Source organism: Chiloscyllium plagiosum, unplaced genomic scaffold, assembly GCF_037043375.1.
Source record: "Chiloscyllium plagiosum isolate Xiang-an unplaced genomic scaffold, Cpla_swu_hap1 HiC_scaffold_53X, whole genome shotgun sequence".
NCBI lineage: Eukaryota > Metazoa > Chordata > Chondrichthyes > Orectolobiformes > Hemiscylliidae > Chiloscyllium > Chiloscyllium plagiosum.
This window is the reverse complement of record NW_028270191.1, coordinates 16,545,138-16,570,778: the sequence shown is the minus strand read 5'-3', so window position 1 is coordinate 16,570,778 and position 25,641 is coordinate 16,545,138. Positions and strand designations below refer to the sequence as shown.

The following is a 25,641-nucleotide window of genomic DNA, read 5'->3' as shown; positions in this document are numbered from 1 at the left end:
TGAATTAGTTATTTTGTGGATACCTGTAATTCCCTCTTTCTTTGTAAAGACATGACTTGTTTTTCTTTTGCAGTTCCTTGTTGAGCATCTTGACTGAGCAGCGCTGAATTAATCTATAGACTGTAAGGTACAGATCATTTAGTCAACAGTGACAACAGCAAGGCTGCCAATAGCATTGATGACATTTGCTGAGACATCTTGCGCAACCTCTGCATCTGCGGCAAGCGCTACAGGTTTTGCCATCCAAATGCTAATGAGTGTTCTGAATTTGGCATTTTGCTTTATCACATGCCTCTTTACGAAAAGGTTTGATTCAAATCTTCCATGGCGATTAGAAGGGTAGATTTTGTAGGCTTGAATGTAAATTATTGCATGTAAAATATGATGCTTTTGATTATGGAAATCACAATGAAAAGCATGTACCAAGTACTCTTGCAATGAGTATTTTCCACATCAAGGAGGTAGCCATCTGAAGTGAAATATTACACTTGCTGAGATAGGAATGTGGCATAATTTCACAAACAGTTGATTGCTAATAATTTCACAAGAATCGTGTGCTGCAGAAACTTAACAGGGAACTTACATTCAGGTGTCACAAGTGGAACAGAATGTGTATCTGAACAAACAAATGGAGTAGGAGTGGTGGTTTCCATATTTCTTTGAAATAATAGGGATGCTGTGCTGTCAGGGAGTGATACTCTTGAGAGGATGTGACTGAGGCCTGGCATTCTGTATTGTTAATCTTTATTATGCCTAATAGAATAGACCCCAGTTTCTTTCTAATCTCAGCAGTTTATCCCAGAAGAATCTGCATTGCATGCAAAAAGGCAAGTAGTTATAAATTAAGCTAATTGTGAACTTTGTTATTTCAGGGCACACCTCAGTTGATCAGTTTAGCAGTGAACAAGTGACAACATTGTGAGGGTGCATGTAATGCATACTTTTGTTAACTGCATTCTTTAAAAAATGGCAAAATATTTCTTAGTATGTGTCATGAGTTACTAGATTCATTCACTACAAAACTTGACTTTTACTACTTGCTGTTCTCCAGTAGCTCAGTCGTAGTCTTAAACCGTTCCCTAAAAGCTCATCATGCTGTTTTCAAATATTGCTTGTAATGTTAAGTTGAATATCACCACCTGTCCTTTTATTTAAACAAAGCATCCCGGCATGCTCTTAAATCATCCTGAAGCATCGGAATCTCCATATTGCTTAAATGGAAGGTTTGTTTAAATTATTAATAGTTGGAATAAAAATTATATAAGGCGGGTATAAAATGGATCTTCTGATTTTGAACAACCTCAACATCTGTTTAGTTTTCAGAAGCTTTTGTGGAAAAGTTCTCTTTCAGGTGGTGTTACCATGTTATAATTCTTCATATTTCTGAATGATCTGATTTCAAACATCTAGGTATACTTCTGCATTGGAACTACCTTCCCACCTTGATTAATTACTGACTTACACAACAATTCTTCTCTTTCCCTAATCCATCTAGTGTTGCAGTTCAGGGAAGGGATATTGTTTTGATGTATTTTGAAGTGTTAAAATAGTTAGATCACTGATTTTTATTTGTAATTCTCTAAACTACAGAAAACATATTTTGATGCAAAGTGCTCTTTAAGTTAACTTTGTTGAAGCAAACTACTGCAATTGTCATTTGTATTGATAGTTATAAAAATGTAAGTATTCTAATGACCCTCTGACATCAGACAGCGATTTAAGTTATTTGTTCCACCAAATGAAAAATGGATGTCAACATCAAAAAAGCTGCAGTTATCCATCATTGTTTTCTTTGAGGAAAGACAAATGAATCAATCAATGGTCATGAAAATGGCTGTATAAATGCAGACCTTTATTTTCATATTTATTTTGCGAGGAACAAACAGTCTCCATGCATATATCATTTTTTTGTAACTTTTGTGTGCTCTTTGTGCCCACCCCCCTCCCCCCAAAAGTCCAGTATAATCCCATGTGTGACCAAAGCCCAAAATTATGTCAGAGAACAGCTGCATCCCATTTCTTGGTACTGCGAACTACAAGATAGTTCGTTTTATTTGTTATATACAACCTTGCTGTGTATTATCAGCTTTCAGAGATGAGGGCTAAAAATTAAATACGTTATAATAGAAAATACACGAATTTGCAATCCATGGAAGAACTGACTGGCTGAATTCTTAAATTTAATCCCCACGACACCAGGAAGTATTCCAATAAACCATATTGCTAAAAACAAAATTTCCCTGCATAGTCTAAACATGCCTATTGTTGTAAATGTTTTGCATTTATGTTATCCATCACATTTGCACATAATTGGCTCAGATTTATTGATTTAAAAAATCATCATTGTTCAATGGTATAATATCTAATAGCATGGGTAAATGTGAGCGTATCCTTCAGCTTTTCGTGGAATTGTTTAAAATAGTTTAACTTGGCAAATCATTGTTTTCCCAGTAATGAAAAATCCAAGAATTTTGATCAACAAATTTTTAGCATTCCCAATTTTCCTCTGCATCAGAACCTAATCATAATCCCCTTCAGGACATTTTTTTATTTGTCCTAAATTGAAGTCTTCAGGATGTTAACAAGGAAAGACAGGGTAGATAAATATAAACCATTTCCACTGATTGGGGACTCTAAAACTAGGGGGCATACTTTGAGAATTGGGGTCAGTTCAGAAGAGATGTAGGGAAGCATTTCTACACACAAAGGATGGGGATGCTAGATCAGTTGTTAATTATCTATCTCAAATTTAAAATGTTTGTTAAGCAAAGGTATGAAGGAATATGGGCCAAGGGCAGGTGTATGGAATTAGGCCACAGATCACCCATGATCTCATTGAATGGTGGAACAGGCTCAAGGCGTGGGTAAAGTCATTATAGTTCTACTGGAGCAGAGCACTGCTCTCATTAGAGAGAGACAAATGATGGTGACTCTCAAGTTAAACTACCATGTGTCAGGCAAGGAGAGAGGTTTGAGGAGGAGAATCCTTCATGGTAACCTCAGCTGGTGTAGAAGTTAACTTGCGGTATTCGCATCAATCTGCATCGCAAACCAGCTGTCTAACCAACCACCTTTGTTCCAATATTATCTTTGAATATCAATTGTTCTGGATTAGCAATAATCTCTGAAAATTGTTCTGAACATTTGATTGGAGTTTTTATACAATAATGGTATACAATGTCAAAATAACATTAATGGAGGCTGCTCTCTCTGCCATGTGTTGTCCTTGCCTAATAAGAGATAACATCACAAATCATGAATGCCTTTATTAAATCTCTAGACAGTTAAACAAATGTTCAAAAATCTCCATGTTTACAAGAGATTATATAAGTGAACTTGTGTAAACATTCTGTCCTGAAGGAGCTGTTTGTGCATTAGTGTCTGTAAATTAGATATTTTACTTTGATTTCTACATACATTAGAATCCACAGGCTAGGTTATGCCACATTTCTTATACCTTCTGTTCTGATTCTTGGATTCAACTGGCAACCCTCCACTGTTTTACTCTTTCAAACATTTGATTTAAAACATCTGGTACAAATTGAACACAAACTACTTTTGTTCTTAAAATGCATTTATTCATTTTCATAGTTTTAAGCATGATGTTTATCATATCTATTATTGAGCCAGGATTAAGTTAATTCTGTGCTGGTTTACATTGTTTAAAGAAAATTCTCAACACGTTTGTGTCAGAATGTTGTGGGGTCAAATTCGACCCCAGGAATTTGAGTTTCCAATTGAAGATGACACCCCGAGTATTGTATTGAGAGGAAGCTCCTTTTAGAGGAGTCATTAAACCAAGGCCGCAATACCACCACCACCCCCCCCCCCACTCCACCTTCTCCTCCTTCAACCGGTTGAACAGAAGATCCCATGGCAGCGTTTGGAAGAGGAGCAGGGAAGTGCTCCCTGATGTTCTAGCTGATATTTATCCCTCAAATCAGGTTTTTGCAAAACAGGTTATCTAGTCGTCATCACGTTGCTTGTGGGTGATTTTTGTGTGCAGATTGGTTGTTAAAAATCACAACATTAGTTGTATGTCCCAAGTTGTCCATTAGGTTGTGAGAGGCACAACATAAACTGAAGTCTTTTCTAGCCTGGGTTCCTTCTGTATATTAAGTTGAGCCTCAAACGTCCTGCATTTAGAAATACAGATTCACTTTCCTGTTTCCTCCAGTCATCCAAGTTTGAACTTTTAGCTGCAGGGAATTGAGAGCAACATCAGACTATTCTAAAACATCTCTTTACAGTGGAATTAAGAATAGCATAGGCATATTCTACAAACAGATAAGCTTTCTGCCTTCTTAGTATTGGGGAGGTTGGAGCAAATTTGTTGAATACAGTTCTGATACCTTGCATTTAAGGTCAGTAAGACCATCTAATCAAAGTTTGTATTTGTTAATATAAAATATTATTTAGGAATTGTTTAATTTTATTAACATTGTTCAAATTATTTCCTTTGTTTACCGTTTGTGTTTTTCCTCCTCCCGTATATTTTGGCACTGAAAGTGGGGTGTTACATGGCCTGCTCTCTGCTCCTACATTCGGATACTCAACAATCCATCCCTGTTTAATGCAATTTCCCTCAAACTTTTATGCTTGTCATCAGTACTATTGGTGATATTGCATTCATTTATTAAAAATGCTACTCAAATTTAAAATAGACTGAGCCTTGTAGCTTATTGAAGGAAGTTATCTTTGGTCTATGGATACCTATGCAAACTTGTATGGATGATTCCAGTGAGAGGCCAGTTCAAACCTTTGAAGCTGAGATGCTTCTTTGACACATCTATGCAGTGCACTGAGGCTCTAAATCCCCAATGGTTCAGTGGATTAATGTGCTTCTATTATGATACTGAGGCACACCTATCCTAGGTTGGATTCGTGGTCTCTCCTGAAGCACCTGATCTCACCAGTATGGTGCTGGTGGCAGTTAGTTTCATGATATACAGGGTTATGGGCTGAGTCTGACTGACTTGTACCAACTGCTCCCTGATAGAATTTTCATAGCCTGCTTATGCTAATTGTCAGACTCATTAATATAATAAATAAAGGTGTCTTGGACAGTTTAGTCAAAGGCTGCACGTGTCTATGGAACTTTAATTTTTCACGAGTGTTTTCTTTCAGAAGAGGACAGAAGAAAATTGTAATTGAGTTGAAGAGCATTTTGTACTGCAGTTGCTAATCAGAAGCAGGCGGGTCAGCCAAGTTGAACTGGACTACAGCGATAGGAATCTCAATATCAAACCTCTTTATTTTTCTATTTGATACACAGAATTAGAATGTCTATAGTCTTGGGGGTGGAGTGAGTAGGGTGCAAGTGGAATGTGAAAACAGAATTTCAAAACGTTGCATTTAATGCAGTTCAATTTCAGCTAATTGGGTTAATATGTATATATCTTTGGTTTTGGATTAATGTTTGCAGTTGAAAACAAAGCTCGTTCAATGTTTCTGAATACTTCCAGTAGACATTTCAGATTTTTAATATTACAGTTTCTTTTGCAAATGTGGGGTGATGCTAGTTTTCTCATTGCACAACTCTGTCTGGTCCTCCTAATTGTTTCTTTCACTGTTCAAGAATTTGTAATATTTTGTCTTATCAGATCCTGCCCAGCCTTCCTGAATGAATTATTTAGTGGTTTACATTTCCTGTTATAACAAATTATTGAGTTTACTTGAGATCTTAATTCAGTTAATGTCCTGCAAACACACTGGTCAATAGTTCTTCCAATTTATGCATAATCTGAGCTTTGGTCTCCAGTATCCTGTCAGGTACAAGATTATTTCCTTTAAATTTGAAAAGTGTCAATAACAGGTATATGAATACATTTTGATGCTTTTAATTCCATAATACCCACAGATGTTAACCTGCAACTTTGCTTCCTAGTGGTCACTATATTTCTTGAGAGTTTTACCCTTCCCAAGGTTACCTTCCTCACCGTTGACGAGGCTGCCTATTTTGGTGTCATCTGCAAACTTAACTAATCATGCCTTGTACATTCTCATCCAAATCATTGATGTGGATAGGGCGTAGGAGGTTGGGTTGGTAAATTTGCGGATGACACTCAGGTCAGTAGAGTTGTGGATAGCGATGAAGGATGTTGTAGGTTACAGAGGGACATAAATAAACAGCAGAGCTGGGCTGAGAGGTGGCAAATAGAGTTTAATGTGGAAAATTGTGAGGTGATTTGGAAGGAGTATCAGGAATACAGAGTACTGAGCTAATGGTAAGATTCTTGGTAGTGTAGATGAGCAGAGACATCTGTGTCCGTGTACATAGATCCCTGAAAGTTGCCTCCCAGGTTGATAGGGTTGTTAAGAAGGCATACGGTGTGTTAGCTTTTATTAATAGAGGGATTGAGTTTCAAAGCCATTAGGTCATGCTGCAGCTGTACAAAACTCTGGTGTCGCCGCATTTGGAGTATTGCATACAATTCTGGTCACTGCATTATAGGAAGGATGTGGAAGTTTTGGAAAAGGTACAGAGGACGTTTACGAGGATATTGCCTGGTATGGAGGGAAGGTCTTATGAGGAAAGGCTGAGGGACTTGAGGTTCTGGATGTAGGTTTGGTCGCTGAGCTAGAAGGTTCATTTTCGGGCGTTTCGTCACCATGTTCAGTGAGCTTCCAGACGAGGCTTCTCAAAACTTGAGGTTGTTTGCACTGGAGAGAAGAAGGTTGAGAGGTGACTTAATTGAGACATATAAGATAATCGGAGAGTTAGGTTGAACAGTGAGAGCCATTTTTCCTCGGATGGCGATGGCTAGCATGAGGGGATGTAGCTTTAAATTGAGGGGTGATAGATATAGGATGGATGTCAGAGGTAGTTTCTTTACTCAGTAGTAGGGGAAAGCGCTGCCTGCAACAGTAATAGACTGGCCAACTTTAAAGGCATTTAAATGGCCATTGAATAAACATTTTGACAAAAATGGAATAGTGTAGGTCAGATGGGCTTCAGATTGGTTTCACAGATTGGCGCAATATTGAGGGCCGAAGGGCCTGTACTGCACTGTAATGTTCTGTGTACCCACAATTCATATCCTTTTGATTTAGTTACAGTTCTTAGACCATTTGAATTTGGGTGGTTCACCAAAATTGTAATGATTCTTTACTTTGTTTCTTGACATTGGCAGCTTTTTTGTTGCATAATTTGTAAAATTCATCTCCTTAACCTTTTTTGGGATATATTGTAAATTGTAATACTTCTGGAAAAAGTATTAACTTTAAAAGTTTGTATTTGTTCAGTAGATGAACTTGTGTGCCACCTTTGCTTGGCTGTACAGCTTTTAACGAACAATATATGCAGGATTCTCTGAGCTGCCCCGCAGCTTTTTTGACTTCCCATTCTATAATGTGACAAATACAAGAGGTAAAATGAAACAACTGCAGATGCTAGAGTTCTGAAACAAAGGAAAACAGAAATTGCGAGAGAAACTCAAGGTTTAGGAGTGAAAAAAGTCAAATGTTTAGAGTCCAGTAATCTGTTCTGAACAAGGGTCACTGGACTTGAAGGTTGATTCTTTTCTCTTCACAGATGCCATCAGACTTGCATTGTGTTTCCAGCAGTTTCTGTTTTTATTTGTTTGAAATAGAAGATACACCTCTAATTTTCTCAATTTGGTTTAGGAACTCGTTAACAAGCGAATAACAACTAAAAGCAGGGATTGGCCATTCAGCCCCTCAGGCCTGTCCTGCCATTTGATATGATCTTGGCTGATCAGATTTCAACCTTGGTTCCACTTTCCTGCCCATGCTCGATAACCCATTGTTAATTAAAAATCTGTCTGTCTCTTCCTTAAATTTACTCCATGCCCAAGCTTCCACTCCACTCTGGTAGTGAATTCCACAGAATCAACTACCCTTTGAGAGAATTAATTTCTCCTCATCTCTGTTTTCAGTCTGGTACCCCTTAGCCTAAAATTATGACCTCATTCTCGATTGTCCCACATCAGGAAGCACACTTTCTATGACTGCTTTGTGAAACTCCTTTAGCATCTTATAACCCTCCATTAGATCTCCTCTAATTCTTTGAAATTTCAGAGATTATAGGCCTAAACTGCTGAATCTCTCTTCATAAGACAAACCACTCATCTCTGGATGCAATGATTTGAACTTCCTCTGAATCGCTTCTAATATAACTGCATGCCTCCTCCAGTAAGGGGACCAAATTTGTATGCAATATTCCAGGTGCAAGCTCATTAATGCCTTGGACATTTTAAGCAATACTTGCCTACCTTTACATTCCATTTCTTTCACAATAAATGCCAAAATTCCATTTGCTTTCCTTTATTATTTGGTATACCTGTGTTCTAGTTTTCTGTGATTCATGCACGAGGATGTGTAGATCCCTTTGCACCATTGACTCCAAAATTTCTCTCCACTTTGAATACAAAGTCAAATTTATTATCTAGAAGTCATAGAGATGTACAACACAAACAGACCCTTCGGTCCAACTCATCCGTATCGACCAGATATCTGAAATTAGTCCCATTTGTCAGCACTTGGCCCGTATCCCTCTAAACTCTTCCTATTCGTGTACCCATCCAGATGCCTTTTAAATGTTATAGTTGTATCAGTCTCCACCACTTCCTCTGGTGGTTTTTCTGCATGAAAATGTTGCCCCCTAGGTCCCATTTATACCTTTCCCCTCTCACCTTAAACCTATGCCCTCTTGATCTGGACTTCCATACCTTGGGGAAAAAGACCATGTCTGCTTACCCTATCCATGCCCGTCATGATTTTATAAACCTCCTATAAGGTCATCCCTCGGTCTCTGACGCTCCAGGGAAAACAACCCCAGCCAATTCAGCCTCTCCCTGTAGCTCAAACCTTCCAATCCTGGCAACATTCTTGTAATTCTTTTATGCACCTTTTCAAGTTTCACAACATCTTTCCTATAGAAGTGAGACCAGATCTGAACAAGTTACACCAAAAGTGGCCTAACCAATGTCCTGTACAGCCGCAACATGATATCCCAACTCTTATACTCAATACATTGACCAAAAAAGTTGAAAATCATACGACACCAGGTTATGGTCCAACAGGTTTATTTGAAAATACCAGCTTTCACAGTGCTGCTCCTTATCATGTAGCTCCTGACAAAGGCGCAGCACTCCAAAAACTTGTATTTTTAAATAAACCTGTTGGACCATAATCTGGTGTCGTGTGATTTTCAACTTTATCCACCCCAGTCCAACATTGGTGCCTCCACATCATGGCTGACCAATAAAAACAAGCATACCAAATGTAGCCTTCACTACCCTGCTTCCCTGTGACTCCACCTTCAAGTAACTATGAACCTGCACTCCAACGTCTCTTTGTTTGGCAACATTCCCCAGGACTTTACCATTAAGTGTATAAATCCTGCCCTGATTTGTCTTATCAAAATGCAACACTGCCACTTCTTGGCCCATTGACCCATCTGATCAAAGTCCCACTGTGCTCTGAGATAACCACCTTCATTGTTCACTACACCACCAATTTTGGTGTCATCTGCAAACTTACTAACCATTTATTTGGATGTGAACATAGAAGAATTTATATGAACAACAAAAGTCAGTGGACCCTTGCGGCACACTGCTGGTCATAGGCCTCCAGTCTGAAAAGCAACCCTCCACCACCACCCTCAATGTCTCCTATCTTCAAGCCAATTTTGTATCCAAATGGCTAGTTCTCCATGGATTCCACGTGATCTAACCTTGCTAACCAATCTACCAGGTGGAACTTTGTCAAACGCCTTGCTGAAGTCCAATATCCATTGCTCTGTCGTCTTCAATCTTCTTTGTTACTTCTTCAAAAAATTGAATCAAGTCAGACATGATTTCCCACGCACAAAGCCATGTTGTCTATCCCCAATGCATAGTCCTGTCTATCCCTAAGTCCTGTCCTTCAGAATCCTCACCAACAACTTACTCACCAGTGATGTCGGGTTTACCGGTCTGTACTTCCCTGGCTTTTTCTTACAGCCGTTTTTTCAATAATGGCAACACGTCAGCCACCCTCCAGTCTCCTGGCACCTCACCCATGGTTATTGATCATATAAGTATCTCAGCGAGGGGTCCAGTAATCAATTCCCTGCTTCCCACAAAGTTCTGGGATACACCTGATCAGATCGTGGGGATTTATCCACCTTTATGCGTTGTATGATGTTTAGCACCACCTCCCCTCTAATATGGACATGTTTCAACTATCATTATTTCTCCAAATTCTCTAGCTTCCATATCCTTCTCGACAGTAAATACTGACATGAAATACATGTTTAGTACCTCGTCCATCTCCTGTGGTTCCACATACAGGCAGGCTTGGTGTTCTTCAAGGAGCCCTGTTCTGTCCCTAGTTACTCTTTAGCCCTGAATGTATTTATAGAATCTCATTGGATTCTCCTCAACCCTGTTTGCCAAAGCTATCTCTTGTCCCCTTTTTGCCCTTTTGATTTCCATCTTGAATATACTCTTACTGCCTTTACATTCCTCGAGGGATTCACTCTATGCCGCCTCTTTCTTGGCAGACCCTCAATTTCTCTAGTCATCCAGCATTCCCTACACTTACCAGCCTTTCTCTTCACACTAATAGGAACAAACTCTTTTTGGACACTCATCTCATTTTTGAAAGTCTTCTAATTTCCAACCGTCCCTTTATCTGCAAATAGCCTCTCCCAATCAGCTTTTGAAAGTTCTTGCCTAATACTGTCAAAATTGGCCTTCCTCCAGTTTAGAACTTTAACTTGTTGATCAGATGTCCTTTTCCATAACTATTTTAAAACTAATAGAATTATGATCATTGGACCCAAAGTGCTCTCCCACTGACAGCTCAGTCACTTAGACTCAGATGTATAGCATGGAAACAGACCCTTTGGTCCAACTCCTCCATGCTGACCAAATATCCTAACCTAATCTAATCCCATTTGCCAGCACTTGGTCCATATCCCTCTAAACCCTTCCTATTCATATATCTAGATTAGAGCGGTGCTGGAAAAGCACAGCAGGTCCAGGCAGCATCCGAGGAGCAGGAAAATCGACATTTTGAGCAAAAGCTCTTCATCAGGAATGAAGGCCCTTCCTATTCATGTGCCCATCCAGATGCATTTTAAATGTTGTAATTGTACCAGCTTCCACCACTTCCTGTAGCAGCACATTCCATACACACACCACCCTCTGCGTGAAAAAGTTGTACTGTCTTATTTTCCAAGAGAAGGTCAAGTTTTGCTCCTCTAATAGGTTCATCCATGTACTAAATAAGAAAGTTTTCTTGTACACACTTAACAAATTCCTCTCCATCCAAGTTCTTAACACTCTGGCAGTCCTAGTCTATGTTTGGAAAATTAAAATCCCCAACCATTACAACCCTGGCTTATCAAATCTGCACTGATCCTCCAAAGAGCGTCCTAACCAGAGCCCAACCCCAAACAACCTGATCGCTGTAACCCTGCAGAGTTAATCCCCCTAGCCTGCACATCACTGGACACTGGCAATTTAGCATGGCCAATCCACCCTGCACATCTTCGGATTGTGGAAGGAAATTAATCATTGTGCCATCCTGCCACATACTGGTTTGTAAATTTTCTATTTCTTTATTGCATCAAAGTTTCTCACCTAATTTAGTGTCATCTGCAAATTTGACTGTAGTATCTTCTATCCCTGCATCCGAGTCATTAGTATAGATTGCATTGTGAATAGCTGGGACTTGCAGGCCAAACCATGTGGCACCCAACTAGTTGTAGCATTACGGATGAAGAGCTTATCCCTGAAACGTCGATTCTCCTGCTCCTCAGATGCTGCCTGACCGGCTATGATTAACAGCACCACGCTTTTTGACTCTGATCTCCAGGTCTCACTTTCTCTTAGTTGTAGCTTGCCAACCAGAGAAAAACCAATCTATTTTGACTTTGATTTCTGTTTTGAATGGAGTTCTGCACATCAGATACACGTCAAGCTTTTCTTTAAAAAAAAAGTGGGTCCCTGTTATAATCATTGCTTTGTCCAGGGTTACTTGAGCTACCGCCCTTTTTTTATGATTTGGAGATGCCGGTGTTGGACTGGGGTGTACAAAATTTAAAAATCACACAACACCAGGTTATAGTCCAACAGGTTTAATTGGAAGCACACTAGCTTTCGGAGCGTCGCTCCTTCAGGTGGTAGTGGAGGGCTCAATCATAACAGAATTTATAGCAAAGATTTAGTGTGATGTAATTGAAATTATACATTGAAAAATTGATTAAGTCTTTCATCTGTTAGAATACCTTTTTTAAGCAGTTGCAACTGCTTACGTCGCAAGTTATCTTTAAGTGGTCAGTTACAGTGAATTATTACAGTTTAAAGTTAAAAATGACGATTTTTAACTTTGTACACCCCAGTCCAACACCGGCATCTCCAAATCATTGTTGCAGTTTAGTTTCATTGTACAGTGTAACTTGACAGGAACTCGGGAGGGTTGATATGTTCTCATTTCCTTTGTTCAAATTACCTAAGTCTTTGGCGTTTCTTTGTTTATATTAATAAAGTTGATATTGACGCGCCATTTTGAAAAACAGCTTTGCAGCCGCAATTTTCAAGTCTGCAAAATGGTGCCTGATACCATCCATAACTGTCAGATTAACTAATAGGAGCTCAGTCTTCCCCGGATATTCCCGCCCAAGTCCGGACAGTCCCTTTAGCAGCGCTGGTTTATTTGTATAGTTGCTCTTGGCGAGCTGGATGTTTTGAATTATGATGTGGAGAGTATTTATTGTCCTGACAAGCTTTTCGGTTAATTGTGATTTCTTCCCGACAGTAACCTGGAAGCGTTTGCGATTACTCCAGGTCTGTTATTTTACTCTCGCTAATTTGAGTTCGGCTAACCAGAAATGCCTGCCCTGTTTTAGATGGGGAAGATTTTATTTGATGTGGACTTCACAAAGTTGCAAGACAGGAGTATTCACCAAGCTTCCGTTCCACAAATGGCTGGAAACGGCGCCAGGCGAAAATAAACTCTCCACATCTTTAAACGTCCATTGCGAAATTAGCAACTGAATTTACTATAAATTTTCAATGGTGTATTTAAGTAGCTCTAACCGAAAAAAAGTTGAAATGGGAAAGCAATCTTACTTTACAAACAAACAGGAGATCAGCAAGCGATAAGAACCGTAGAGTGACTGCTGTAGGTGGGTTCATTTTGAAATTCTGAAACGTCCAAATTTCTGGATCAATAAAAAGTTTAATTATGATCAGATTTAACAGCGACTTCCTCTGACGGCAAACCAAACGAGTTCAAAATGCATCTATGAGCTAGGCTATTGAAGATTAACTATTTTGGAAACTTGTATTTTTAGAACGTATTTTCCCGTTGATTAGATTAGATTACTTAGTGTGGAAACAGGCCCTTCGGCACAACAAGTCCACACCGCCCCGCCGAAGCGCAACCCACCCATACCCCTACATTTATCCCTTACCTAACACTACGGAGTTCTACAACAGTTTAAAAGATTCACCGCAAATCTACAAATGTGTTAAACGTTTACGTTAAAATGTAAATCTTGCTCTCAGCAGGTTGTGGTCTCGATTTAAATTGCTCCAACGCATGACAAGTGGGGGAGGGGGAATTGGTTTAAATTGAGACATGCAGAGAAGACTGCATGTCCTGTTTACTGAACTGAATGAATTCCGAGCGCCCTGACTAGATATAAGAGAAAACAAACATGTGTTCCTGGGGCTATTATCCAATTACTTTTTTTCAGAATGTGTATACTTCTGAACCAAACTGTACAGAGTTGTCATTGTATGCCTTTGGCGCAGGTGGGACTTGTGACCTAGGCTACTGGCTCAGAGTGGGGGACACAACCACTGCACCACAAGAGTCCTGTGTACATCTGGTGAGGGGATTGGGCTTGTCTGTGGTCTCCTCTTAATGATATTGTGCCCGATATGCCACTACATTTTGGTGTGTCTCTACTGAATCCACTTAAATTGCTTCTTGGAAACTTGCTCTGTTCACCCAACCTAAATGTGAACCTGCATGTAAGTTTCCATTTATTGCCTAGGCATTTTTAAGTATCAAGTTAGTGATGCCAATATTAACTCTTAAATGACCTATTTCCTTTTAAGTTCCTACCTGATCTCTCTTCCTGGGGAGATTAGAAGAAGACATTGGCAGCCTGACTTCTTAACACCATAAATAGTACAATCTCAGCTAAAGCAACACCAGTCACTAGACTTCATAGACATTAACTTCTGCAATTTATTTACATGTGTGGCAATGAATGGCATGCTTTTGGAATTACCCAATCCACTGTTCATGTTATACTAACTAATAGAACACGGAGAATTGGGACAAGGGGACATTCTGTGGATGGCAACCTGTGATTGGTAGAAAACCATAATAGGACTTCGTGCTGGAGCTGCAATTACTGAGACTATATCTTCATGACTTGGTTGAGGAAAGTGAATGTATTATCGTCAAGTTTGCAGATTGCAGAAAGATGGGAAGGCAAGTGGTGAGGATGACAGTTTTCAGAAGGATATAGACCGGTTTAGCAAGTGGAGAAAAACTTGGGAGATGGAATATACTGTGGGAAATGTGAGGTTATGCATGTTGACCAGAAGAATAGAGCAGTTGAATATTTAAATTTGAGAGTGCAGAAAGCTACAGGATAGAAGGATTTGAGCGTTCTCGTGCTTGAATCATGGAAATACTAGCCCACAAGTTCATTGTGTTACAGGGAAAGCAAATGAATGTTGACCTTTGTTTCAAAAGGAATGGAGTATAAAAATTGGGAAATCTTACAAAAGTCAAACAACCACTGAAAAGAATAGTTTCTATTCCTAGGATACTGTGAACAGTTTTGGTCCCCATATTTAAGGAAAGATATTGGAGGCAGTCCAGAGAAGGTTCACTAGGTTGATTGTGGATATGGAGGGACTTTGTTATGAGTAGAGATGAGGTGTAGGTTGGGTCTGTACTCATTGGAATTTAGAAGAATGAGAGGTGTCATTATCGAAACGTAGAAGATTCATTGGGGTCTTGACAGAGGGGTTGTTTCCCCTTGAGAATCTTGAACCAGAGGGCATAATTTCAGAATGGGGAGTCACCCAAGTAGGAGATAAGTGAGCAATTTCTTCTTTTGGGGAGCATTGAATCTGTGGAATTATTTACTACAGGGTTGTCAAGGCTGGGTCATATATTCAAGACTGAAATCACCTTTTGATCAGTAGTGGAATCCATGGTTATGAAGGAAATGGTTTTGAGGATTATCAAATCAGTCATGACCTAATTGTGAGTGATAGAAGAGACTTGATGGGCTGAATGGCATTACTTCTGCTCCCACATCTGACGGACCTGGGGAAATATCCATCAAATTTCATCACCTAGCCCAACTCACCCTGTCATGGGATTATACTACTGCTTCAAAACAAAATGTGGCTGCAGACTGCTTTAATCCATGATGTGAAATGTACAGAATCAATGGTCTGTTCAGAATTGCTTATTTCAGTTGGTGGAGTTTAATTGCATAGTCTTACAGATATAAAAGAGCACTATTCCTCTTGGGTGGGTCAGTTTACTTGACACTGTCATACACGCTTGAAGTCGGACTCCTGCTTTCTGATGGTCTTTGGTTTATTCAAATTTATTGCAATACTTTGTCCGATTGGTGTCTGTGTTCTGAACTTTAAAAGTTCAAAAATTTTTGTATTTGTATTTTAAATGTCTTTGAAAGTGTCAGCAGAAAGATCAGAGAAGCAGTTATCAATATTGTCTATCTAAACTTTGCACACAAAGAGCATTTTGAGCCTTGTGAATGATTAGTAATGTATTTCGGCCACTTCTGTGTAATGAATTAAGGAAAGCACACACTAAGTATTTTGGCTTATTGTTTTAATTCTTTCTTCTCCCATTGGTAGATAGTAGCTATGTAATTTTCCATATGTATAAATTGATAACATTCCGTTTAATGGACAGGCGATTTTCTGATCATTACTCTGATCTTGGAGGAGGGTGATGAGCACTTTCCCCTGCCCCCTCATACTCTGCTGTCTGCCAGGTACTGTTTTGAGCTATCTTGTTGAAGGTGCACAGATCTTATTTGTTGGTATGATTTTGTTGATATAAAAGTGGGGGATATTGGTGCTGAGAACATTTTATTAGACACCAGAAATATCAAACTTTGGAATGTTATACTTTCTCATGGTTAACTGCTAATTTGTAGACAGATTTTCTGAATTATGTACACCCTGTTGTGACCAGGGTGAGAAATGCAAGTGCTAAGGAACTGTGTTTCCTATTTTTAATCCTCTGGCTGGGGCACCCTGGTTCTGTCCTCAATATTTGGTGTTTTTGCAGCCCAGTAAAATAAATTATTAGAAGAAAATAGGCTGATGAGTAGCAAAACGCATAATTGCAGCCTATGTTCTGCCCCAAATGCTCTGAAGACAATGCATTGTTTAGAGACTTGAACAAAATCCTTAACCTCAGCCTTCATAGTCGTTCTACTACTGTACCAGTACAGGTTTTCCCAGTTCAGTTATCTTATAGCCTTTATAAGCCATATTTTCAGACACTTCAGCAGTATGCACCTATGCCTACTTGAAATTGGTTTATAACAGTCTACGAGGAGAAAGTGAGGACTGCAGATGCTGGAGATCAGAGCTGAAAATGTGTTGCTGGAAAAGCGCAGCAGGTCAGGCAGCATCCAAGGAACAGGAGAATCGACGTTTCGGGCATAAGCCCTTCTTCGGGAATCCTTCAGGAATTCTTCAGGTTCCTGAAGAAGGGCTTATTTTCCGAAATGTCGATTCTCCTGTTCCTTGGATGCTGCCTGACCTGCTGCGCTTTTCCAGCAACACATTTTCAGCAGTTATAACAGTCTGCACTGAGTTAGCCAGGTATAATTCAGTAGACAGTTGATATGAGCACCATTTTACATCTTGCTTATGAAATGAGAATGTGCTCATAGCTTTAAAAGGAGATCAGTGTGTCATTGGAGGGAATTTAAAGGAGGTCTATTAAGCAGTGATGAAATGAGTGTCAACAGGGAAGCTTGTATTGGGGAAAGGAGGCATTTGAGATTTTAATTGTGTTTCTTACAATGTTTATACTTTAAATATGTCACAGCAAGAGAACTTTGTATGTTGTGCTACACAAATGCACTTTTTCCATAAGGGGAGAAATCAACCGTGTTAACAAGATTGAATATAAGGAAATAAGGGGTGAATAAGATATTCACCCCTTATTTCCTTATATTCAATCTTGTTAACCCCTGTTGAATAAGAAAGGGGTGAATATTTTTTTTGTGGAAGTGCCTGAGGTTGGGCAGTACGTAGCCTTTTGGATAGCTTGATTGATAAAGTTCAAAGTATGGTGTTCCAAAAGCCATTTGGACATACCAAGAAAGCAGGTCACTGTACTGTTCAAGTAGGAGATAGTAGTGAAGTAATTTATAGCACCATAAACTATCCATGATGCCTTTTATTTGGTTTTTTTGATGAGACAAAAAAGTGAGACGCTTAACAAATTGAGGATTTACTAAGTAATAAAGCAATACTCAACAACCAGCGTAAATGCAAGTTGACACTAGTTCTGGTCTAGTCTGCTTTCTTCTGTTCCTTTTTTGTACTATAGACCCGGTTCAATTCCCGCCTCAGGCAACTGTCTGTGTGGAGTTTGCACATTCTCCCCGTGTCTGCGTGGGTTTCCTCCGGGAGCTCCGGTTTCCTCCCACAGTTCAAAAACGTGCAGGTTAGGTGAATTGGCCGTGCTAAATTGCCCGTAGCTTTAGGTGAAGGGGTAAATGTAGGGGAATGGGTCTGGGTGGGTTGCTCTCCGGAAGGTCGTTGTGGACTTGTTGGGCCGAAGGGCCTGTTTCCACACTGTAAGTAATCTAATCTAATGTAAAAAAAAATCAATCGACTGTTGATACACAATCGATAGTTAGATCCTGGACCACAACTGACAAAGTTTTGATTACGTGTCCTTTGGTAACATCTTTTGTAGCAGTGAGAATTGGACACGTATAGACAGTAACCATTTTAAATATCTTCCTGCCTTTTGCATTATCCATGCCTAACCAAATCACTGAAACATTTTTTCACATACAAGCAATTAACTCTTTGCTTGCCAAAAAAGCCCATGTAAACATTTTAAAAAATAAAGTAGAGCGCCTAAAACTCGTAGTACAAAAACAAACCATCTTTCTTTCAATAACCCTGGTATTGTGAAATGAGGAAGAAACAAAGTAGAGATTTTTTTGAAATTGGCCACAAATAATCTTCACTTTGTGCATCTCACAAGAGTTAACAGTGCAATGATTGGAAAAGATCGTATACCCTTTAAAGGATAAGGTTGATAATCGGTGGGTCTTTTAGAGTCATAGAGATGTACAGCATGGAAACACCCTTCGGTCCAACCCATTCATGCCGACCAGATATCCCAACCCAATCTAGTCCCACCTGCCAGCACCCGGCCGATATACCTCCAAACACTTCCTATTCATATACCCATCCAAATGCTTCTTAAATGTTGCAATTGTACCAGCCTCTACCACTTCCATACGTGGCAGCTCATTCCATACGTGTACCACCCTCTGCGAGAAAAAGTTACCTCTTAGGTCTCTTTTATATCTTTCCCCTCTCACCCTAAACCTATTCCCTCTAGTTCTGGACTCCCCGACCCCAGGGAAAAGACTCTGTCTATTTACCCTATCCATGCCCTTCATAAATTCTATAAGGTCACTCCTCAGCCTCCGACGCTGCAGGGAAAACAGCCTCAGCCTATTCAGCCTCTCCCTGTAGCTCAGATCCTCCAACCCTGGCAACATCCTTGTAAATCTTTTCTGAACCCTTTCAAGTTTCACAACATCTTTCCGATAGGAAGGAGACCAGAATTGCACACAATATTTCAAGTGGCCTAACCAATGTCCTGTACAGCCGCATGTTCTGATCAATAAAAGAAAGCATACCAAATGCCTTCTTCACTATCCTATCTATAAGGAAGAAACAAAGTAGAGATTTTCCTGAAATTGGCCACAAATGATCTTCACTTTGTGCATTTCACAAGAGTTAACGGTGCCATGATTGGAAAAGATCCTATACCCTTAAAAGGATAAGATTGATAATAGGTGGGTCTTTTCTTTCCTTTCCTAGTTTTGTAAATGGCTTGAAAGAGAAGTTAACTTCAAATGATTGCACAGTAATTTTGTGAATTTAAAGGGAAACATCGAAATTTCACTTGTTTTCATTTTTATTGGATGAAGTGAAATAATAATGTAAATAATAGTCTATGGTTTAATATTGTTGAAGGATTGGTGTCTATAATGAAGGCCACATTTTGTGGCTTCTAAGGGACCCAGTGCATTTAAGTGGAGTTGAAGGACTAGTTTGCTGTTGTGTGTTGTTGAGAGGAAGGTGTTTACTTTTCCATAGGCAATGTGTGGTTCGTTTCACTACTCCTTGAAGGCCGAGTTCCTCTCATTCGTAAGCAAGGCGGGTAGTGAACTATCTTCGATTATATACCAGCTCTGGAAGGCCTTAGAGTAAGTTGCCCGACTTTGGCCAGAAAGTTTGTGTGATCTGAATTAACAATGGTTAATCGAATACTGATTTTTTTTAGAAGAAATAAACGTCGTGATAGAAGACGCCGCAATATTGTTAAGAATGATCGTTGCAAGAGTGATATAGATTGCTAGATTTCGTACGATCACCTCTCAAATCAGACTGCCAAAAATTATGTTCATAAAATAAAATCCGGTGTTTCCCTTTTTTTCATGTTTAATATAGTGTAAGCATTTGATTCCTAAATTTTCATTGGAAACACCAGAATTCTATGTAGATACAGTCCAATCCCTTGTTCCTATATCAGAGTAGTTTACAAAACTTCTATGTAGAGTGTGTTATGTTTTCTAAAATGACGTTTGTGAAAATGGCACATCTTAAATAAAAATGAGCGATTTCCATTTAATAAATGGTATTTAGTATTCGACGAGGCATGGAATGAGTTTTTCAAATTTTGTTGTCAAAGGCGCCTATGATACGCCTTGTTTTAGCTTGGAGTCCCTCTTGACTGGGAGGACCTAGTTTAATGCTCTTTGTCGTGAAGTTACCCTTGACTGGGAGGACCTGCGTTGAGCCTCTTTGTGTTGAAGCCTGTGAGGGAAGGAACTGAGCAGAACGGAGCTGTGCTGTATAGGTAAACCTACCCGTGGTTTGTGAGTTTTGACACATGTTAAAAGCTTCGGGGTCATTGGAATCATTCCAAGATTTATATGTGCATACGCTGTACTTAGAAGATTCGTGTTTGTTTGTGAGCTGGGGGTCATTTTAATTTGTAACAGGAAGTCGAGGCCTAAAGGCGCCATTACAGCCTGAAATCCAGCGAACGCGTTTGCGAGGCACTTGGTTCAACAGTAATCTGGAGCGACCGCGGCTGCCGAATCACATTGTTGGATAAATTGGTTAAAGATGCTTTAAAGACAGAAGCATCCGTCGAATAAACTGCTTTAGTTCGTGTGCGTGGCACGCAGGATAAAATCAGACTGTCTTGTGGGGGATGGGAGGACAAATTTGTTTGAAGGTTCGCCTTGGTTTTTACATGTTAAATACTGAATCAATTTCCCATACTCAAATAGTTTATCGCAAAATATTTGTTTAGAATTGTTTAAAGTGGCTCGAATTGCAGTTCTGACGCCGTTGTCTGGATCTGTTCGTAGTTTGGAGGAGCTGAACCGTTTGTGTAAATGTGTTCCTGTTTTCTGTTTCTTTCACCCGTGATCACTTTCTCGATTTATTCTAACTGTTTAAATATTACGATTGAGGGTTCAGTTAGTATGAATGCAGTTGTTTCCTGTATCAGGACGTTGAGGTCTAGAAGCCTTGTAATCCGATAAGCTACATTGAAAATGATTGTGTACAATGCAAGAGGTGTAAAATTTACTGCAGCTCAAACGATTTGACCGACACCCACACCTGCAGAGTTTTCTTGTATCGCAGTTGGATTTAATTCCCCCGCCGCACACCGTAGACAACTAAACTTGGGTACAAGCATTGTGACTTGTTTGGTTTTCATGCTGTTGAATATATTATGTTCAAAGTTGACGGAACTACATGAGATCACTCTGATCCATTCAGTGGAGCCAGATGAAACGTTATTATTCGGCGAGAATTTTCGCCGCCACCCCGCCCCAACTTTGTGGTGGTCCTTGGGCAAAGAACCATCAACTGTGCCTGTTAGTGCGCCTCTTAGCTCAATAGTGAGGGTGACCTCGACGTAACTGCCTTCAGATCAGATACTTCACTGCTTTTTGCTAAAGTATTAATCTTTTAGTTTGCATTATGTCAAGTGCTTTTAAGAGTTCATATTTAAGGCCACTTTGTTTTCTTTTAAGGTAGTCTGCCTTGTAAAGTTTTAAGAGCAAAAATCCAATAATATCGAGAGGCTAATGCACATCCTGAGTTTGTGAGCACTACCCCTGTGCATGTTGAGATTGGTAACTTATGTGAAGGCTTACCATTTGATGTAGATAGGCACAATTCACTTAGATATCTACTACATTATCTTTTAGTGCAGTTTTAGTGTTTGCCTCTTGTACTCCTTTCCAAAGGAAGAGTTTATATTGGCGCACCAGAAATCCATGTATTCTAGCATGGATTAGCGTTCTAATTTAACCACTAAATTATGAAACTTGAAGGCAACCATAAATTGTAGAGCTTTGGTTTTGCGCGCATCACATTTGTGGATCTGACTGATTCCTTTGTGATTTTTTCTGTGTGCTAACACATGTTGCACAGATTTCTTCAGTCCTAATAGTCACTTGGTAATGTTGCTACTGCAACTACTCAAAATTCAATGTTTTATAGAATGCGCAATAATTAATTTGTAATGAATCGCTCATTCTCTGTAAAGACCTGCCTTTTTTTTTCTTTTGCAGTTGCTTGTGTAGCGCCTTGGCTAAACAGCGCAGAATTAATCTATAAAAATGCCAGATAACGGCACCGAGGAGGCTGGCCCCAGTACAGATGATATTTGCCGTGACTTCCTGCGCAACGTCTGCAACCGCGGTAAGCGCTGCAAGTTCCGCCACCCAGACGCTAATGAGATGTCCACCCTTGGCCTTTTATCTTCTGATCTACCTGTTAATAAAGGTGAGATTCCGATCTGCCACGACTATCAGAAGGGTGACTGTCAAAGAGGGCCCAAATGTAAGTTCCTGCACGTAAAGCGCGACGAGTATGGTTATGAAAACCAAGGTATGGCGCACAGCCAGGTGTTTTCTCCCTTGGCACGCAGATATGACCGCTACGATGACCTCTACGATGGCTACGATGCTCACATGAAGAGGAGAAGGATGGAGGGCATGGGGTTTGAAGTATACGACTACGGCATGCAAAATCCTGGCGCAGCTGACTACCGGTTTCTGAAGGAAGAGAATCTCATGCTTCAAAAGCGTGTTGAGGATCTCCAAAAACAGGTGTCAAACCTGATGGCCACCAATGAGCTCCTCCTGGAGCAGAATGCAAATCTCCGCAACCAAGTGAAGATGGGAATGATGACCCCCATGACCCCCATGACCTCCATGACACCTATGACACCCACGCCCACTGCAACAGCTGGGAGATTCACCACCCAGTGACATTGGAGTTGATTACCTGAAAGAGGTGTGACTCAACTCCTTAAATACCTGTTTGTCACTTCAGTATACTAATAAAGAAACCTATGTAGTTTGTCAGATCTGAGAACGTTGTGCTGGGACTCTGCTTTACAGTTGCAAATTTACAAATTGACCAATATAAGACCACAAGCTCAATCAATATAAGGCAGTTTTAACATACCACTACCGTGAATTTATAAATGGACGGGGGTTGCTGTGATACCCTTTCCAACATTTCATTTGGGAGTGGTGGTGAAATAAGAACAATATCGAAGATTCTGGTATTGGTTCATGTTTATATCCCATTTTCCTGCTGTGAACATTTAAACCATTTTGCATAATTTGACCTTCTTTTCTTGCCTTCACTGTTCACTAATTTAAAAAAAAAGTATGAAAGAAAGTCTGGGTATAATCCAGTGTTGGCTTTGGACAATTTTCCAAGCATCACAATTTGAATTTTCCATCCATTGACTTCATTATGGCCATACATGCGCAGGTTTGAGTCTTCTCACAGTTTCATGCATTTGCTTTTATGAAAACGTGTAGCAAGACTTGAGGTGTTTGCCAGATTTATCTTTGGCAAAACTAGGTAACAAAAGCAGAAATGAATTAAGTGGCAAAATTGGCAACTCATTGAACCATCTGTACTGTAAAATCATCCAGTGTGTTACGGTGAGATGCTTTGGTATGTGTTGCAAGTTGTAATGGTTTTGGGTACTAAAGGGCTGTATAAGTCTTGATCGATCTTGCTGTCCTGATCTATTTTCTCAGCTAAATCTAGGGAATGGGAACTTGCAGTCCTTCATACACCCAAATCATCTTTTTAAACATGTAGTTAGCTGCCTCATGTATTTGTTACTTTGTTTGTAACTGACCTTTGTGAGAACCAAGTCAATCATTTGCTAGTTAGTCAACTGTACCACAAGAATGAGGCATTTTTAATGCTCTGCATAATGGGTATTGTTGGGTTGGTGGTACTTTGGTCATTAGAAATCTGTATTGTAGTGGGTTGTTTTTTTGCATTGGTGGGAATCCATGGCTCCTCCATGCAGTTTTTCTGTTAATCATCTTGTATTGCTTTCTACTTTAAAACTCAATTTAAAACAATTGAATGAGTGTAGATATTAGTTGCCATGTTTTCACTATGTCCAGTGAAGAGAGAGTTTTGCCTGCTGTTAGTAATTCCCCAGCTACTGTTCATAAGTTTTTAAATTTTTTTTTCTTGTCACTCTGCTAGCCCTATTGGAGGCCAGAAATTTAGCCTCAGAAAATCTTGATCTTTCTCTGGCTGTTGCAGCAAATAAAGAAACGACCTTCTTCCGATTCTCATCCTCTCTTTGAAGAAACAGCTGGTCTTCATTCTGCCACTCCAACTGGTAATGGTGGACATGGACTAGCCCCTACAGCTACTGTATTCCTGATTTCCCTTTGTCCACCTGCTTCCATCTCCTTCCTTTTATGCCATCTTTTAAGCTCAAGGGATAAAATACAGCTTTGTGTTGCAAAATGCAATTCATTGCGCTACCACTAGGTATTGGTGATGATGGATATCAAGCTAATACTGCGACTACCAGATACTTTTGGAATTCCTTTCTTGTAGTTTAGGAATATTAATTATTTTAGTTATAATTGGTATACAGGGATGGATGAGTCATAATTGGGTGTGCAATAGAATCCTGTTTGTGATAGATGGGGCACAATAGCTTATTCATCAGATTTGCATAAATGACTGAAATCAATTTCTCACAGCAGGACCTAAAGCAGGTTTTTGCCATTAATGCATACGATACAAATTTCATGGATTTAACTGTAGCCTCTTTCAGTTCCTCAAACCACAGTGCTTGAGTATCGCTTGCTCTTTGTAGTGTTTATTTTAGATTCTTGCACTGAAACATACCGTGATACTATTTACAGTCATAACTGGCCTCATTGGTTTAGGATTCTGGCATCCATTTATCCCCCATTATGGTGTTTGTATGTACTATGTGAATTTAGTTCATTTCAACTTAAAGCTTGGGGTCAATATTTAAGCCGTTAATATTTCTTCTCCCATCCCTCACATTTACCTAAATTGTTGGGCACCACTCAAACTTAAGTTAACTCTGGGGAGGGTGGTCAGGAGCAGTTCTTGGTCAATGGCTACTCATCAGTTATTGTTAACCCTTTCCAGTCAAAAAAAGACGTTCAACAGTGTTTTTGCTTGGCTTACAACTCCCAGACTATACTGTTGCACCAAGATTTATTTAATAATTCAGAAATAATTACTAATTGTATTTCTTAGTGTATTTTCACAGTGAAATTCTTTATACAGTTTACACAGACCCTGTCATAATTATTGACACTTTTTATACAAAGGAATTTTGATTTGAGGTCTGAGTTAATGTGGTCATCGTGAGATCTGTGCATCTGGAGAATGTTGCAGTACTGTGATAGTGCATGCATTCTATCTGCCATTGATCTGAACTGCAATTCTGTTCCTTCAGTTTAAGTTCTGGCTTTTACTACTGATTGCTAAGTAGTTTTTTTTAATTTCACCATTCAATGTTTTATTATTACTATGCTACCAAATTACATTGTTTCCTGCATTGGACTTAACTTGCAGAGAAGTGGTTATTCTGATATTAGTAAACACTTCAATTGCCATCTAGGTATGCCAATAAAATGGGAAACCATCACTGCTATTGTTGGTTCTTTATGGGTTGGAAAGGTTTAATGGTACAGTATGTGTATAATGTGTATATATTGATTGCTGCATAATTCTTTGCTATGGTTAATGCTTTTCTATGCGATTACATGTAGACTGTTCTTTCCCATGGTTAATCGTTCCACTGATGCAGACCTCCAGGACAGCAGAACCTATAGAGTCCTAAACTAAGTGTACTTCGTTTAATTGTAGATCTTTTAAAGCAAAAATGTGTTCACCTTCATTTCTATGGAAGTCTGTTGAGTGTATAACAATAAAGCAAATTTTCATTTGTGAATTGTTTTGTATTCCTTGTGTTTGTAGTGCATACTTAAATAGCATTGCCTAT

At 39.4% G+C, this 25,641-nt stretch overlaps 2 protein-coding genes across 12 annotated transcripts in view; both read left to right on the top strand.

The window, feature by feature from the left end:
- LOC122543347 (zinc finger CCCH domain-containing protein 10-like) overlaps window positions 1-25,641 on the top strand; it is a 141,005-nt gene that overhangs the window by 68,762 nt on the left and 46,602 nt on the right. Inside the window, exon 1 of one of the 7 annotated variants that reach the window (XM_087985622.1) lies at window positions 109-127. The exons of the other annotated variants lie outside the window; for them this stretch is intronic. The gene's annotated coding sequence lies outside the window, so the exon portion shown is untranslated. Of the gene's footprint in view, window positions 1-108; window positions 128-25,641 lie in introns of those variants that run through there. 7 annotated transcript variants of the gene reach the window in all.
- Window positions 107-25,590, top strand: LOC148134654 (zinc finger CCCH domain-containing protein 10-like). Of its 5 annotated transcripts, none has more exons than XM_043681919.2 (2): window positions 107-127; window positions 21,890-25,590. In XM_043681919.2, the coding sequence occupies exon 2, from the start codon at window positions 21,938-21,940 to the stop codon at window positions 22,589-22,591; it is 654 nt and encodes a 217-aa protein (XP_043537854.1). In that variant the 5' UTR covers window positions 107-127; window positions 21,890-21,937; the 3' UTR covers window positions 22,592-25,590. The 5 variants fall into 5 exon arrangements, with proteins under 5 accessions (XP_043537854.1, XP_043537853.1, XP_087841757.1 ...); XM_043681918.2 differs by lacking the exon at window positions 107-127 and adding an exon at window positions 12,778-12,797; XM_087985631.1 differs by lacking the exon at window positions 107-127 and adding an exon at window positions 12,949-13,138.